Source organism: Nicotiana attenuata, chromosome 5 (assembly GCF_001879085.1).
Source record: "Nicotiana attenuata strain UT chromosome 5, NIATTr2, whole genome shotgun sequence".
NCBI classification, from domain to species: domain Eukaryota; kingdom Viridiplantae; phylum Streptophyta; class Magnoliopsida; order Solanales; family Solanaceae; genus Nicotiana; species Nicotiana attenuata.
In genome coordinates, this window is record NC_031993.1 from 5,063,028 (window position 1) to 5,075,281 (window position 12,254).

Consider the following 12,254-nt stretch of genomic DNA (forward strand, 5'->3'; position numbering starts at 1 on the left):
TTAATAAACATTATAATAAAAATATTGAATTTAGATTAAAACATATTTAAATTGAGATAAAGAAAATTTAAATTGAAAGATAAAAGTTTTGAATTGAAAGATAGTCTTTTTTATTCAAAAATCAAGTTTGATTGAAAGAAGAATTATGATACTATTAAAAAAATTGCAGATCTTATAGATTTTTCTTCGTGCTTCATTGTTGTTGGATTTTCTTTTATAAATCAAGGTCTGCAAATGTGTAAATATAGTATTTATATATTGTGTATCTATATTTGTTAGAGATGTGATACTATATGATATATTATAGGAATATGATATTATTAGAATATTCTTAGGAGAGATTTTAGGGAGTCTGAGCTTAAACTCATGTATATATACTCTTCTTCCTGGGAATGAGAAAGCAAGTCCGATCCATCTAAAATTGTGCAATCTCTAATGTATTATTTTTCCCATTGAAGCAGTGGTAGTACGGTGAATTCTCCTTTTCTTTCTTATTTATGAAGCTTTGAAAAAATTCTATAACCATGATATGATATTGTTCTTAATGTTTAATTCATTCATTTTCCAGAAGTATATCATCATTTCTTAAAAGTAATTAGTATGATTTTCTGGTGAATTTGAATATTATAAGGTTCATCAAGTTGATATAAAACGGAGGCATTCTGTGTTGTTCATAATTGGATAATGTATATGTGCTATATGTAATTACAGATAATTATTGTATTTAAATTTTCAGTCAAATATTTTATAATATCATCTATCATTTATTTTGACTATTTTGATTTCAACAGGCTTCCTGTTTGGTTAAAGAACATAGAAAATACTCTTTCGAATATCTACAAAAAGAAAAAAGAGTAATAGCTACAACTGTTAAATGTTAGAGAACCCGTTCTTTGTATGGTAATTATCTCAATTGATTGGATCCATTTGATGCATTGTTCTTTAAAATAGAGCACCACGGACCGAGAACAACTTCTTTGTAATATAAGATGGTATCGAGAATCTCTGGAGTTATTTTCTCATTAGTGTATGCATTGAAAGAACATGATTTGAAATGGTATATATGTCTAGAAATGATGTCGAATTGAATTGTACTTCGTCTTTACTATGACTTAATTCTCATTTGCTTATTTTCAAACCTTTTTATGCACTTTTTTTTTGCTTTTGCAAATAATAGAATATGTTATTTGTATGGTATGCCAGGAATATAATTATTCAGATTTTTTTTTTACTACTTTTCTCTATTTAAATAGTAGTAATTTAACAGTTACAAAATTATTGAAAATTTAAAAAAATAAAGGTCAAATTACTTTTAAACAAAAATTATTTTGTGTTATTCATAGCTAAACTTAATTTTATTCTTCTTTTTACCATTTTTTTGCCTTCTCAACCGATTGAATTTTACTGGATCAATGATTCCTAGCTATAAAATAAGAGTGTGAAAACAAATTAAATTTAAGAGTTAGACTAAGTATTGCATAATGCAAAAACGAACCAACATGGTTTAAAAGGTTGAAAGAATAATACTTATTTTAGGTTGAGATGAGGAAGTATTTTTGATTTTTGATTTGATTATTAAAATAATATGATTAATATTTTTTTTAATGTTATTCGCGCATCGCGCGAGTTCTAATACTAGTTAAATACTTAAAAGAGGGTGAATGGGAAATGGAGGGAAATGAAATTTTTGAGTGAAATTTTAAGTTTCCCCCTTGGCAAAGGGACATTGTCCTATATTGGAAGATGAAAAGGTTTTTGATGGGTATATAAACAATTGCTCTTCTTCTAGCTCATAAAGAGTTGAGAAGAAGGCGAGCCTCGCGCCATCGTCGCTCGGCTCGGCTTCGGCTTCGGTCAATTTCAGTGTTCTGTATCCAATTCAGTTATCCAAATTTCAGTTTTCTGTTGAGTAAATAGCCATTTATGTTATGATATTTATGCTGTGGCCGTTTTGCATAAACAGCCATTCTGAAGAGTTGCACCTCTTCAGATTCCAACCCAACTTTGGCTACTTTGTGTTCGCTGAAACACTAAGGTTTGAAGTACCACTACACCAGTGTGTAATTCGTTCTATCCTGGGAGGAAATAATCCATAACCTTGGGTACTAGGAGGGGATTAAATTCCTTAAGAAAATACTGTGAATTCAGTGGGTTCGAATTGATTTCTATCTCTTTACGTTTTCTTTTTATATATTGTTCTGCTTTACTTTTTCCAGAATTAGTTTACAAATACAGTTTACTAACAAAAAGTATGACGACTCATCAATTTTAAATTTCTAACACGATTGATTTTCTCAAATAAAAAAATACAATCAAACATTAGTTGTCTCATTAAATCACAATTCAAATTGTAGTGTTTAGGTGAATTTTCTTTTACTTTCTTTAATTAATCAAAGAAAAAGAACTTGAGTTATTCATCTAAAACATTTATTAGTATAGTCAAAATTCAGAATCGATGTTGAAATGGCACCAAGTAGCCACTTTTAATGTTACTATTTAAAACACAATCATATTTTATAACGTATTGAAATTTTAATCATTTCGCTGTTGCCTCCTTTTCCTCTTCAAACATCTCATGAAATAACTTGAATTATGCAAATCTTTTATAGATTTCAAATATTAACGTACCTTAATTTATCTGACTTATCAAATCAAAATACTATAAAAGGTTAAATTATCACGACAAAGAAAATTGATGTTGCATTATTTTTTATGGTTTATCACAAAATTGCAGTTCAACCGAATTGCTAAAACTTTAAAGATATACTTGAAGGTCTAGAAACAGATCTCTGCCGCTTTTTTAAAATTGTGACTATATTTTAAATATTCAGAATATGTTTTAAATAGTAGTCATAAAAGTGGCTATTAGTGCACTTGCCCAATATTTCTCAGACTGGTCCAATAAATACAAGAAAATTCGAATGAGACCCCAAATTTTGAGAAGTCATGTCTTCACTTCAATACACTCGCAGTCGCTTCTCTGTTGCTCTCAGAGTATTCACTCAGCGCAGATTTTCTTCTACAGTTACTTGTAGTAAAACTCCTTAAGCACCTAAATTTCAAATATTTATGCTCTTTTTTTATTTTTTAATTTTAGTTCTTTTGATTTTATGCAGATGCTTCAGAAGAAGAGAAAGTCACTGATGCAACTGAAGAAAATTCAAGATTCATTCATCCCTCTTCAGTTGTTCATCCCAATGCCATTTTGGGTGATGTAAAGTTACATTCTTTTGTCTCTTTATGCCTTTTTACTCATGAAAATTTGAAGTTTTTGCCATTTTTTTTATGTCTGTTTGAGGAGCAGTATTTATTTTTTGATTCAATAGTTAATCAATGGACTATGCTTCAATTCCGAACTAGGTGGGGTCGGTTATGAATTCTCTGTAACCCATTTGCGAGACTTATCACATTCTAATTTTTGCACATAGGTGAAGTTTTTTGTTTGCTTTAAAATTGTGGTTTTTTTTTTTTTTTTTTGCTTCACTGCATTTGATTAAGGTTGTAACCTCTGATTGTAAACTTACAGGGTGTCTTGTCAAATTACTTCCTCTATTTCAATTCATATGTCTTGCTTTCCTTTTTAGTCCGTTTGTAAAGCATGCCGCTTTCTATATTTAGTTAACCTTTTAATTCCAATATCTCACATGGTATATTTTAGACGCAAGATTCAAAGGGCATTTTAGTACACTATACACATCTTTAGTTTAGGACCACAAAATTCAAAAGTCTCCCCTACTTTCTTAAACTCTATGCCTAGTCAAACTAAGACATATAAAATGGAACGGAGGAAGTAAGGGCAAAGTTTCAAACTTTTGCTGCATAGGAAATAATAAGTCATGGCCGTTTGCATTCAATACCATTGCTCAGGTGATATGTGTCTTCTTTTTATAACTTCTAATTACAGCTTAGCTAGTGAAGATTTGAGAATAGAAATGTTGAAGATCCTTTCTCCAAGGAAACTTTTTAGTGTGCAGTCTTAATCTAGAATTGGTTTTGTATTTCTTTCTACCCTTTTTTTTTTTTTTTTTTTTTTTTTTAATTTAATATTGGAGGTACTTCATGTAACTCTTTTTCTTGGATTTAGCAGGCTTAACTAAGAATAAAATGAAGTGGAGGTAAAAGGTCCATTGGGTAATTGCACCAAAAGGTATAGCCTAGTAGTCAGTGAAGTGAAAATCATGGGAGACTACGGTTCAAATCCCGGAGAAGACAAAAAGTAATAAACGATTTCTTCCCATCTGCCTAAGCTTTGATGGTTAGACTTACTCGATATGTAACGAGTACACGATGAAATAATGAACTACACGCAAACTGGTCCGGACACCACTGCTATTAGAAAAAAATCCATTTAGGTAAATCCAACTTGTTGGGATTAAGGTTTAGTTGATATTGCACTTATATTAGGTTGGATGTCTGCTGTGAATCCTTTAATTCCAGTTAAAAATGTATCTTAGCATAGAGATAGTGCGAGATATAGAGAACTTTAGTGTTAGAGAACCTCGAACGTGCCGTACTTTGGGCTGAAATATGCGCGGAATATAGCAAAATGAATGCACAGGTTTCATATAGCCAATTTCACCTAGTTGGGATCGATGCATAGTTGGTTGGTTGATTGATTGTTCTATCAGAAATTGTCACATTTCTTCCTTTAACTCATTTCAGCTGGTTTACTGGAGATGTTAAGCTTTATATGTTACGGCCTTAGCTGAATTAGCATTTTGCCGATACTTGAAGGAGCTTTCTCTCCATGTAGGGTGTTTCAATTGGTCCCTTCTGTACCATTGGGCCTTTTGCAAAGTTGGGGAGGGCTTGTCAACTGTACCCTGGGAGCCACATCTTTGGAAATACTGAACTGGGGGACAACTGCACTCTGATGACGTGAGTTAAATTTTTTTTATTCTACTTCGATGTACTTCCTTTCCGTTCTCTCCATTGTCGTTTAGGGAGTGTATTTTTAACAGTGGTGCTGTAATTGGAGATGATCTTCCTGGTCATACAGTCATCGGGAGAAACAATATTTTTGGGCATCATGCTGTAATTGGTGTCAAGTGCCAAGACATGAAATATAAGGTCGGTATCCTGATGTTAAACTCATTACTGAAAAAAAAAGTTTGAAAAACATCATGATTCATCCACACCTAAATTTATGCAGTACTGTACTAGATCATCTTATGACAACATATATATTTAAATGTGCGTTGCAGTCGAATTAAGAAGCATTTTGGTTTGGCTTCTGAGCTCAGATTGGTCTCCATCAATATGATGATCCATCTCTTCATCATGATCACTTTCTTCCCACCTTCAAATTTAAGTAGGTGGTGCTTATTTGAGAATGAAGATAATGATTATCTTGTATGTAATTTTAACCATCTCAGCTTGGGAATGAGTGCTTTCTCGAGATTGGTGACAACAATGAGATCAGAGAACATGTATCCATCCATCGATCTTCAAGTCCAAGTGATAAAACCGTAAGCAACTAGCTCATCTAATCTTTCCGCGGTGCAGAAAATTATAAATTTTGGTACATGGTTATCTGAAATGAGCTTACATAAACAGGTTATTGGTGATAACAATCTTATTATGGGCTCTTGCCATATAGCTCATGACTGCAAAGTGCGCAACAACAATATTTTGGCGAACAATACACTTCTCGCTGGCCATGTTTTGGTGGAGGTTATTGACTATTCCTTTTTAGTCATTTTTGTGAAGCATGACCTTTTCTGGAAAATTTAATCTAACGGATATGTGATTGTTTAAATTCTTCACATACAGGACTATGCTCACACTGGAGGAGGTATTGTAGTTCATCAATTTTGCCATATTGGTTCTTTTTCTTTCATTGGTGGTGGTTCAGTGGTAAGATTCTTTCCTTATTCAAATTGTTTGCTGTTTTTTCCGGTGTTTTACTCCAATCAAACAGAAGAATAGTTTCTTTTCCAAAACTTAAATCTTTTGCTCATGATAAACTAAGATAGCAATAGTTTCATAGTTAGCTAAGCATCTATAATTTGCACGTCATGATAACTTAGCTTCTAACCACTTAGTTTAAGTGGAAGATCTTCAAATTGTTTCTTCTGCACTGCTAAATCTAAAGCACAGATATTCAAAGTGCAGCATGCTAACTGCGATCTTTTAGATCACGTGTGTGTTTCCTGTTGGGATCTCAATCTTTTTGTTCTCCAGGTTTCTCAAGATGTTCCAAAGTACACGATGGTGTCGGGGGAAAGAGCTGAGCTTCGTGGGTTGAATCTTGAAGGCCTAAGACGTCGTGGATTCTCTGCTACAGAGGTTCGTTTCATTTTAAAACATTGCTCTATATTTCTAGCAAATAGATGTAGGAATTTAAATTTTGATAAGTGGAAACCATATATGTGTGATACGGGTCGCTCTCGAGGTTTTAAATTGGTCCTGTATCTTCACTGCACTATGTAATTTTGTAAGCGGAATGTATTTAGCAGCATCTGCTTTATCATGAGCCAGTTCCAGCTAATATTATTGGTTTGTATTTAACTCTTTTGCCTACTGTAATCATAGTGTCTCAGCGGCTAAAATCCGAAATCCTCTGCCCTAACCTTTGCTATGACTTGTTTTCAACTTGGTACTGTTTTAATCAATACGAAAAAGCTTCTTTTGTTCTGTGCTGTTCATTCGGGTGAAAGGACATGCTGCTGCATATATTGAACATGTGCTAAGTAAGAATAATCCCAGTGAGGAAGAAATTCTTTGAAATATTTAAATACTGATCCTAAAGGTTGACATATGAGACATATTGCATAATCTGGTAAGTTGAAATGTTTCTCATTATCTTCTTAAGGTTATTTAAATTTTTTCTTAGGTAATACATTTGGGGCTTAATTAGAATTTTTAACCTTTTCAAAATTGGATGCGCATATGCTGTTTTTATGGAAGTTACAGTGTCAGATGTTGTTTAAGAGATTTACACGTTTTACCATTTCAATATATTTTGCTTTCTGCAATATTCTTAATCTTTAAAAGCGCGTCACATTCCCCACAAACTAGAGGATGTTAACTCTTGACATCCTCTAATTAATTTAACAATTTGTTCTTTAATTTCATTTAAGAAAAACTATTTGTTAATTGATTAGAGGATGTTAAGACTTAAGTATTATGCGTAAGTTCTTTCCATCAAAACGTCTTGTTTTATGGGAGCCACTCCACAGCCAGCACCAAATAAACCGTTTTGGAAAATTTGTTGAGATGGAGATTAAGATATAACAGCTTATGTGAGATTTTTTCTTAAGTTTTGAAATAAAGAATACGTTACAAAGCCTTCACTGATTTGTGTCTCAGTTGTCTTTTCCCCGTAAATAAAAAATGGTTTCAAAGAGATTAATGTGGTCTGATAAGATGAATTCTGTAGATCATTTTTCCCCCAAGGCTTTGGTTCAGTTGTAAAGATGAAACATGTGATGATTGGATTAGGCGTACGTCACGTATACGAACTTTGTCACGGACAAAGCCTGGTATTTAAGTTGGGAGGTGGGAAGAGGGGTTCCCGGAGTTGTGAACCTGTGCGCCAACACAAGATGAGCAAGCAGCCCACATGGGATTTCTCCGATAATAATAAAAAAAAAAGAATTGTAGATCTTTTTTCCTTTTCCATTACAAGCTATTGAAAGATTGGTCTGCTATCAATTTCAATATGTTAAATTGCTCTAATTTTATCCTTAATTTTTATATTCCTGATTTAATTTAATATTTTCTTGGCAAATATCCAGATTAAGAGCCTGAGAGCAGCTTATAGAGAGATATTTATGCCCACTGATAGGAGTTCTGGGAATATTGAAGATCGACTCGCTCAAGTGGTATTGAGTTGCTTTGAATTTTTTGATTGATTTTTTCTGATAAGGAAACAATTAAGTACTATTTGATTGATAGTATCCCTCTTCTAAAAATGATGTAAAAAGGCAACGTATTTTCAGGAGCAACACAAAGAGCTGAGTCTACTTCCAGCTGTCTGTTCCATGGTACAGTCAATACGTGATTCTTTTGGTGAACATCGCCGTGGAATTTGCAAATTTAGAAGTCAGGGTGGATCTTAGCTCCTTTTCTTCGTAAGTCTGCTGTTTATTTTACTCTAAGTTGCTCGGACATGGGTGCGGGTGTCCGACACAGGTACGGATCTAGAGGTCCGATCCTTCGAAATGTAAAATCTAAGATTCGGGGATATGGATCCTAGTACGGATACGGGTGCCAGGATTCGGCTAAAAATAATTTAAAAATATAAAAATATCTCTAAATTATGAGAATTTTTGTGAAATGCTTGCGTATAGCTTGTAAACTATGGATTTCTTTTTTATTCTCAAGTTATAGATAAGTAATGGATTGATTTTCTAGATAAGGTATGCTATTTTCTTCAAATTCACCCTAGTTTTGTTTTTGATTTCGGGAATCAAATTATATTTCGTCTCGAATTTTGTCGTCCGTCGTGGTCAAAGTACCCAAAATTGTTTGACCAGATCCGGTACGGATCCCATACCCACACCCATACTAGTGTCGTGTCGACACGGGTGCGGCACCTAAACTGCCGTGTCAGAGCAACTTAGATTTTACTTTTAGTATGCTGTCCTAAACATATATTATACTATCTGCTTGTTACTTCCTGTACTTTGAGTTGCATCAACTGAAACTTGGTTGCCTGATTTTTTAAGCCAACCATTTTTAAGTTTTCTTAACCAATCTCTATACTAAGTTGCATTGTTTCCTGGATTTCTACTTTTGGCCACATTAATCTTTTTCATGGTGGTGCTTGTAGTTTTGCCATCTGATGTAAACTGGCAATAGAAATACTTCACAGCTATTTCTTGCTAAGTTTGAAGATTGACTTCAAGTAGTGAATTCATTCTAATGGAGAAGCGTTTTATGTGCATACATAGTATCCTTATGAAGGAATGCGATAGCATCCTTTTCTACTTATAATAACAGACGCGATTGAGTAAAACTTTTCTATATTTGGAATTAGTGACCAGTATGTATGTGTTTATTGCAAAACCTTTACTGAATACCTGGTTTACAGTACTTGCAATATTCAATACTTTTTTGCACTAGTAGTATTTTCTTGTGCTTTTTAATGAACTAACTGAATAGAGTTAGTAATGTGGGAGGCTTCCAATTGGTAGTGGCTATACCTCGTTATACAATTGATATCTACCGTGCATGACAGGTGAAAGCAAGCATTTGCTATTTAGTGCTGCTATGATTAGTTGGTGAATTAAGAATGCACATTATTTCACAGATTCTTTCTGAGCTTATAAATATGGATAAAAAACCATTTTTTTTCTTCTACTTTTCAGCAAGAATTCCGAGTTTCACCTCTATCATGGTCCTTGATCTCGTACTACACCAAAATGTAAACAAACAAAGAAATGCTGCTCGTCTTATGAAAGTTTTTATAAGGTGAACAATCCTATACAAGGACCATATTCATTATTTAAGCTCATTATGGAGGAGTGATGAATTGAGAAGAAATCCGTCTGAATGGGCTATATGAGGCTTATCATGTCATAGTTTGTATATCTCAAAGTTGCATCTTCCAGATTCTTTGTCGTCGAGTGTAGCAGTTCATTGAGTTATTCTGCCTCTCCGGTAAAAACTTTAGTCCCTTGTTCTCTGTCCTGATGATATTGACCAGTTGTTTGTGGATTCCAACAGCAATACCGCTTCTTTATCACCTTGTAATGATATACATCAACATTGCAACCAAGTTCCCGCTTTTATACTAGTTTTCCACCAATTCCGATCTCTGTTACTCTGTATCTGTAGTTCTTTGCTTGGTCTCGTTTGATGGAAGACAGTCATTAGTGTAGATGAACTATCTTTTCCGATAGTCACCAACTATACTTCAATACTGCTTGGATTTACTATTCTAATTATTCCGAAATCTGGCATAAGCATGTCTGATCTCCCAGATACTTAGAATGTGACTGATTTTTATTTCTTGGAAAGTTAACTATCCTTTGGACAATCAGGTCCACTTTGTGATTGCACTTTTTAAAGGGTATTATCACTTTTAGTTCGCGCCAGAAACTATTTACATTCGGTAGCCAAAAATGTGTGTAAAATTTGTATAATTTTTGTATATAACATACAGAATAAACATACACACGCACACACCCATATATATTTTGGTTATTATTTTGAGAGCGGTTATACAGTGTCATTTTCTCCTTTTTAAAGGGCTTGTTTACTGCCTATATCAGAGTGGACTTGACTACTAGAGGATGTCGATTCCTGGAAAATGAGTGCTAAACCTCTTATAGAGGTTTATATGAGGGCTTGCATGGGCCACTAGGGCTTAGTTTAAGTGGCAAAGATTGAGGGACTTATGAAGTAGGTCACAGGTTCGAGCCTTGTACGATGTGAATTCAGCCTGGTATTTAAGTGGAAAAGAATGGGCGAAGTGCACGAGTAGTTACTTTTAAGTTTGCTGTTTAAAATATATCCATAATTTATAATGTATATAAAGATTAGCCAATTCATATAAACTTCAGGACATATGATTCAAATATATCCATATGATTTGTTTATCTTTGTTCTTGAAATTAAGATTCCTTCTTGGGATAACAATGCTAAATCATGAGGGGTGCAAGTACAATGATGATAATATAAATATGTGGATATTTTCTATATAGGATAGAGACAATCCCCTTCAAAAACTAAGATTTTTTTGTCGCAGATTTTACTAGCAAAAAAATAAAAATAAATGCATCTTTAATTAGTAAGAGTTTCTTCCCATTTGCAATAAAGTACTAGTACTACTCCAGACCATTGGTCTAGGTAAGAGCGCACCGTATGATGTGTGTTAGGCGCACATCACGGGTTTGAATCGTGTTATAGGTAAAATTTTGGTATTTAAGCAGAGAACAGAACCAGAAGTAGTAGGATTGATTCTCATAATAATAAAATAAATAAATATGTCGAAAAGATGGATGAGTTCATTATCCATTGAATTTCGAATCCCGACTTGCTGGCCCTTGAATCTAGAAGGCGGATTTAAAATTTAAAGTTTATTGATTTTTTTACAGTGATTTTACATCAATATACAATAATAGTTAGATTCAATTAAATACTTATAAATTCCGTAGGTACACCATTGATCCGTCACTGCCTACCCCCCCCCCCCCCCCCCCACCAAAAAAAAAAGAAAAGAAAAATAAAAGGCATATTCCAGAAAACTCTTGATAGATCAATATCAATATTCTCTTTTTCACTATTATATATCCTACTAAGTCCTTCCTGTCAAATTGATCAATATATTATATATCTACCCCTTTCATCTATTGGAGACTGATAGTGTCCTTTGGATGATTCTCAAATCTGGTGAATTAATAGCTTAGTACATGTTTAACTAATTAAGTTGGTTAATTGAAGCGCATACAAGTTGGCTTGAACACTATCGCTATAAAAAAAAAAATATTATGTTGATGTATTTGATCCTGTTTTACGTACTTACAGTATTTTACTAAAAATATCCAAAAACGTATATTTTTGTGGACAAGATGACCAATAAAGGGTACGTACTTAATAAAAGATGTTTACGAAGATGACCTTGTTGACAATTTCTTTTCAATATAAAATATAAAATAATAGTTGGGATAACGGAGAGACTAAAAATTCAAAGGAGGTATCAAAGTTACCTTTTGAATTTTAGTTAGTAATTTTTTACATGACCACCAAAAGTTGTGCTAGACTGGTAATTAATGCTCTTCCGTTCTTAATCAGAAATTTAATTATTCGAGCCTAAGAATGAAGTCATCTTTAATAGGGAACGATCTACTCCAAAGGTTTGGGGACCAAAAAATCTGCATGGCGAATACATCTCGAAATATATGTTTACATATGAAAAAATCAAAATATACACATAATAAAATATCAAAACTATATTGTAAACTCATATATTTTGGATTCACCCATAATAATACTGTTATTCTAATATTTTGTGAGATAAACCTTTTATCATTTCCTACAATAATTCCATCTTGCTTTATTTTGTCGTTTGTAGAGATACCAAAAGTTGTTGCTTTCTACTATAAGAACCCAAGTTGGATAATATATCCAACCAAAAAACATTAATGTCCATCCAATCATCTTTCTCTTGGCCTTACATCCTATTTTCATTAACCCTACCTTGTACTACAACATATCATCATATAAACCAACTAACTAAATAGTTGTTGATATACAACTCTCTTCCCTCCTCCCCTTTCAACAACCAAAAGAAGAAGACCCCCCCC

General features: G+C 33.3%; 1 protein-coding gene across 3 annotated transcripts; it reads left to right on the forward strand.

Annotated features, from left to right (window-relative positions):
* Positions 2,923 to 9,866, forward strand: LOC109225208 (probable acyl-[acyl-carrier-protein]--UDP-N-acetylglucosamine O-acyltransferase, mitochondrial). 3 transcript variants are annotated; one of them, XM_019389800.1, is made up of 11 exons: positions 2,923 to 3,034; positions 3,117 to 3,214; positions 4,754 to 4,878; positions 4,962 to 5,070; positions 5,376 to 5,468; positions 5,557 to 5,673; positions 5,773 to 5,856; positions 6,184 to 6,288; positions 7,740 to 7,826; positions 7,944 to 8,075; positions 9,315 to 9,866. In XM_019389800.1, the coding sequence occupies exons 1-10, from the start codon at positions 2,947 to 2,949 to the stop codon at positions 8,061 to 8,063; spliced, it is 1,026 nt and encodes a 341-aa protein (XP_019245345.1). In that variant the 5' UTR covers positions 2,923 to 2,946; the 3' UTR covers positions 8,064 to 8,075; positions 9,315 to 9,866. The 3 variants fall into 3 exon arrangements, with proteins under 3 accessions (XP_019245345.1, XP_019245347.1, XP_019245346.1); XM_019389802.1 differs by having other exon boundaries at positions 2,923 to 3,031; XM_019389801.1 differs by lacking the exon at positions 9,315 to 9,866 and adding an exon at positions 8,777 to 9,308.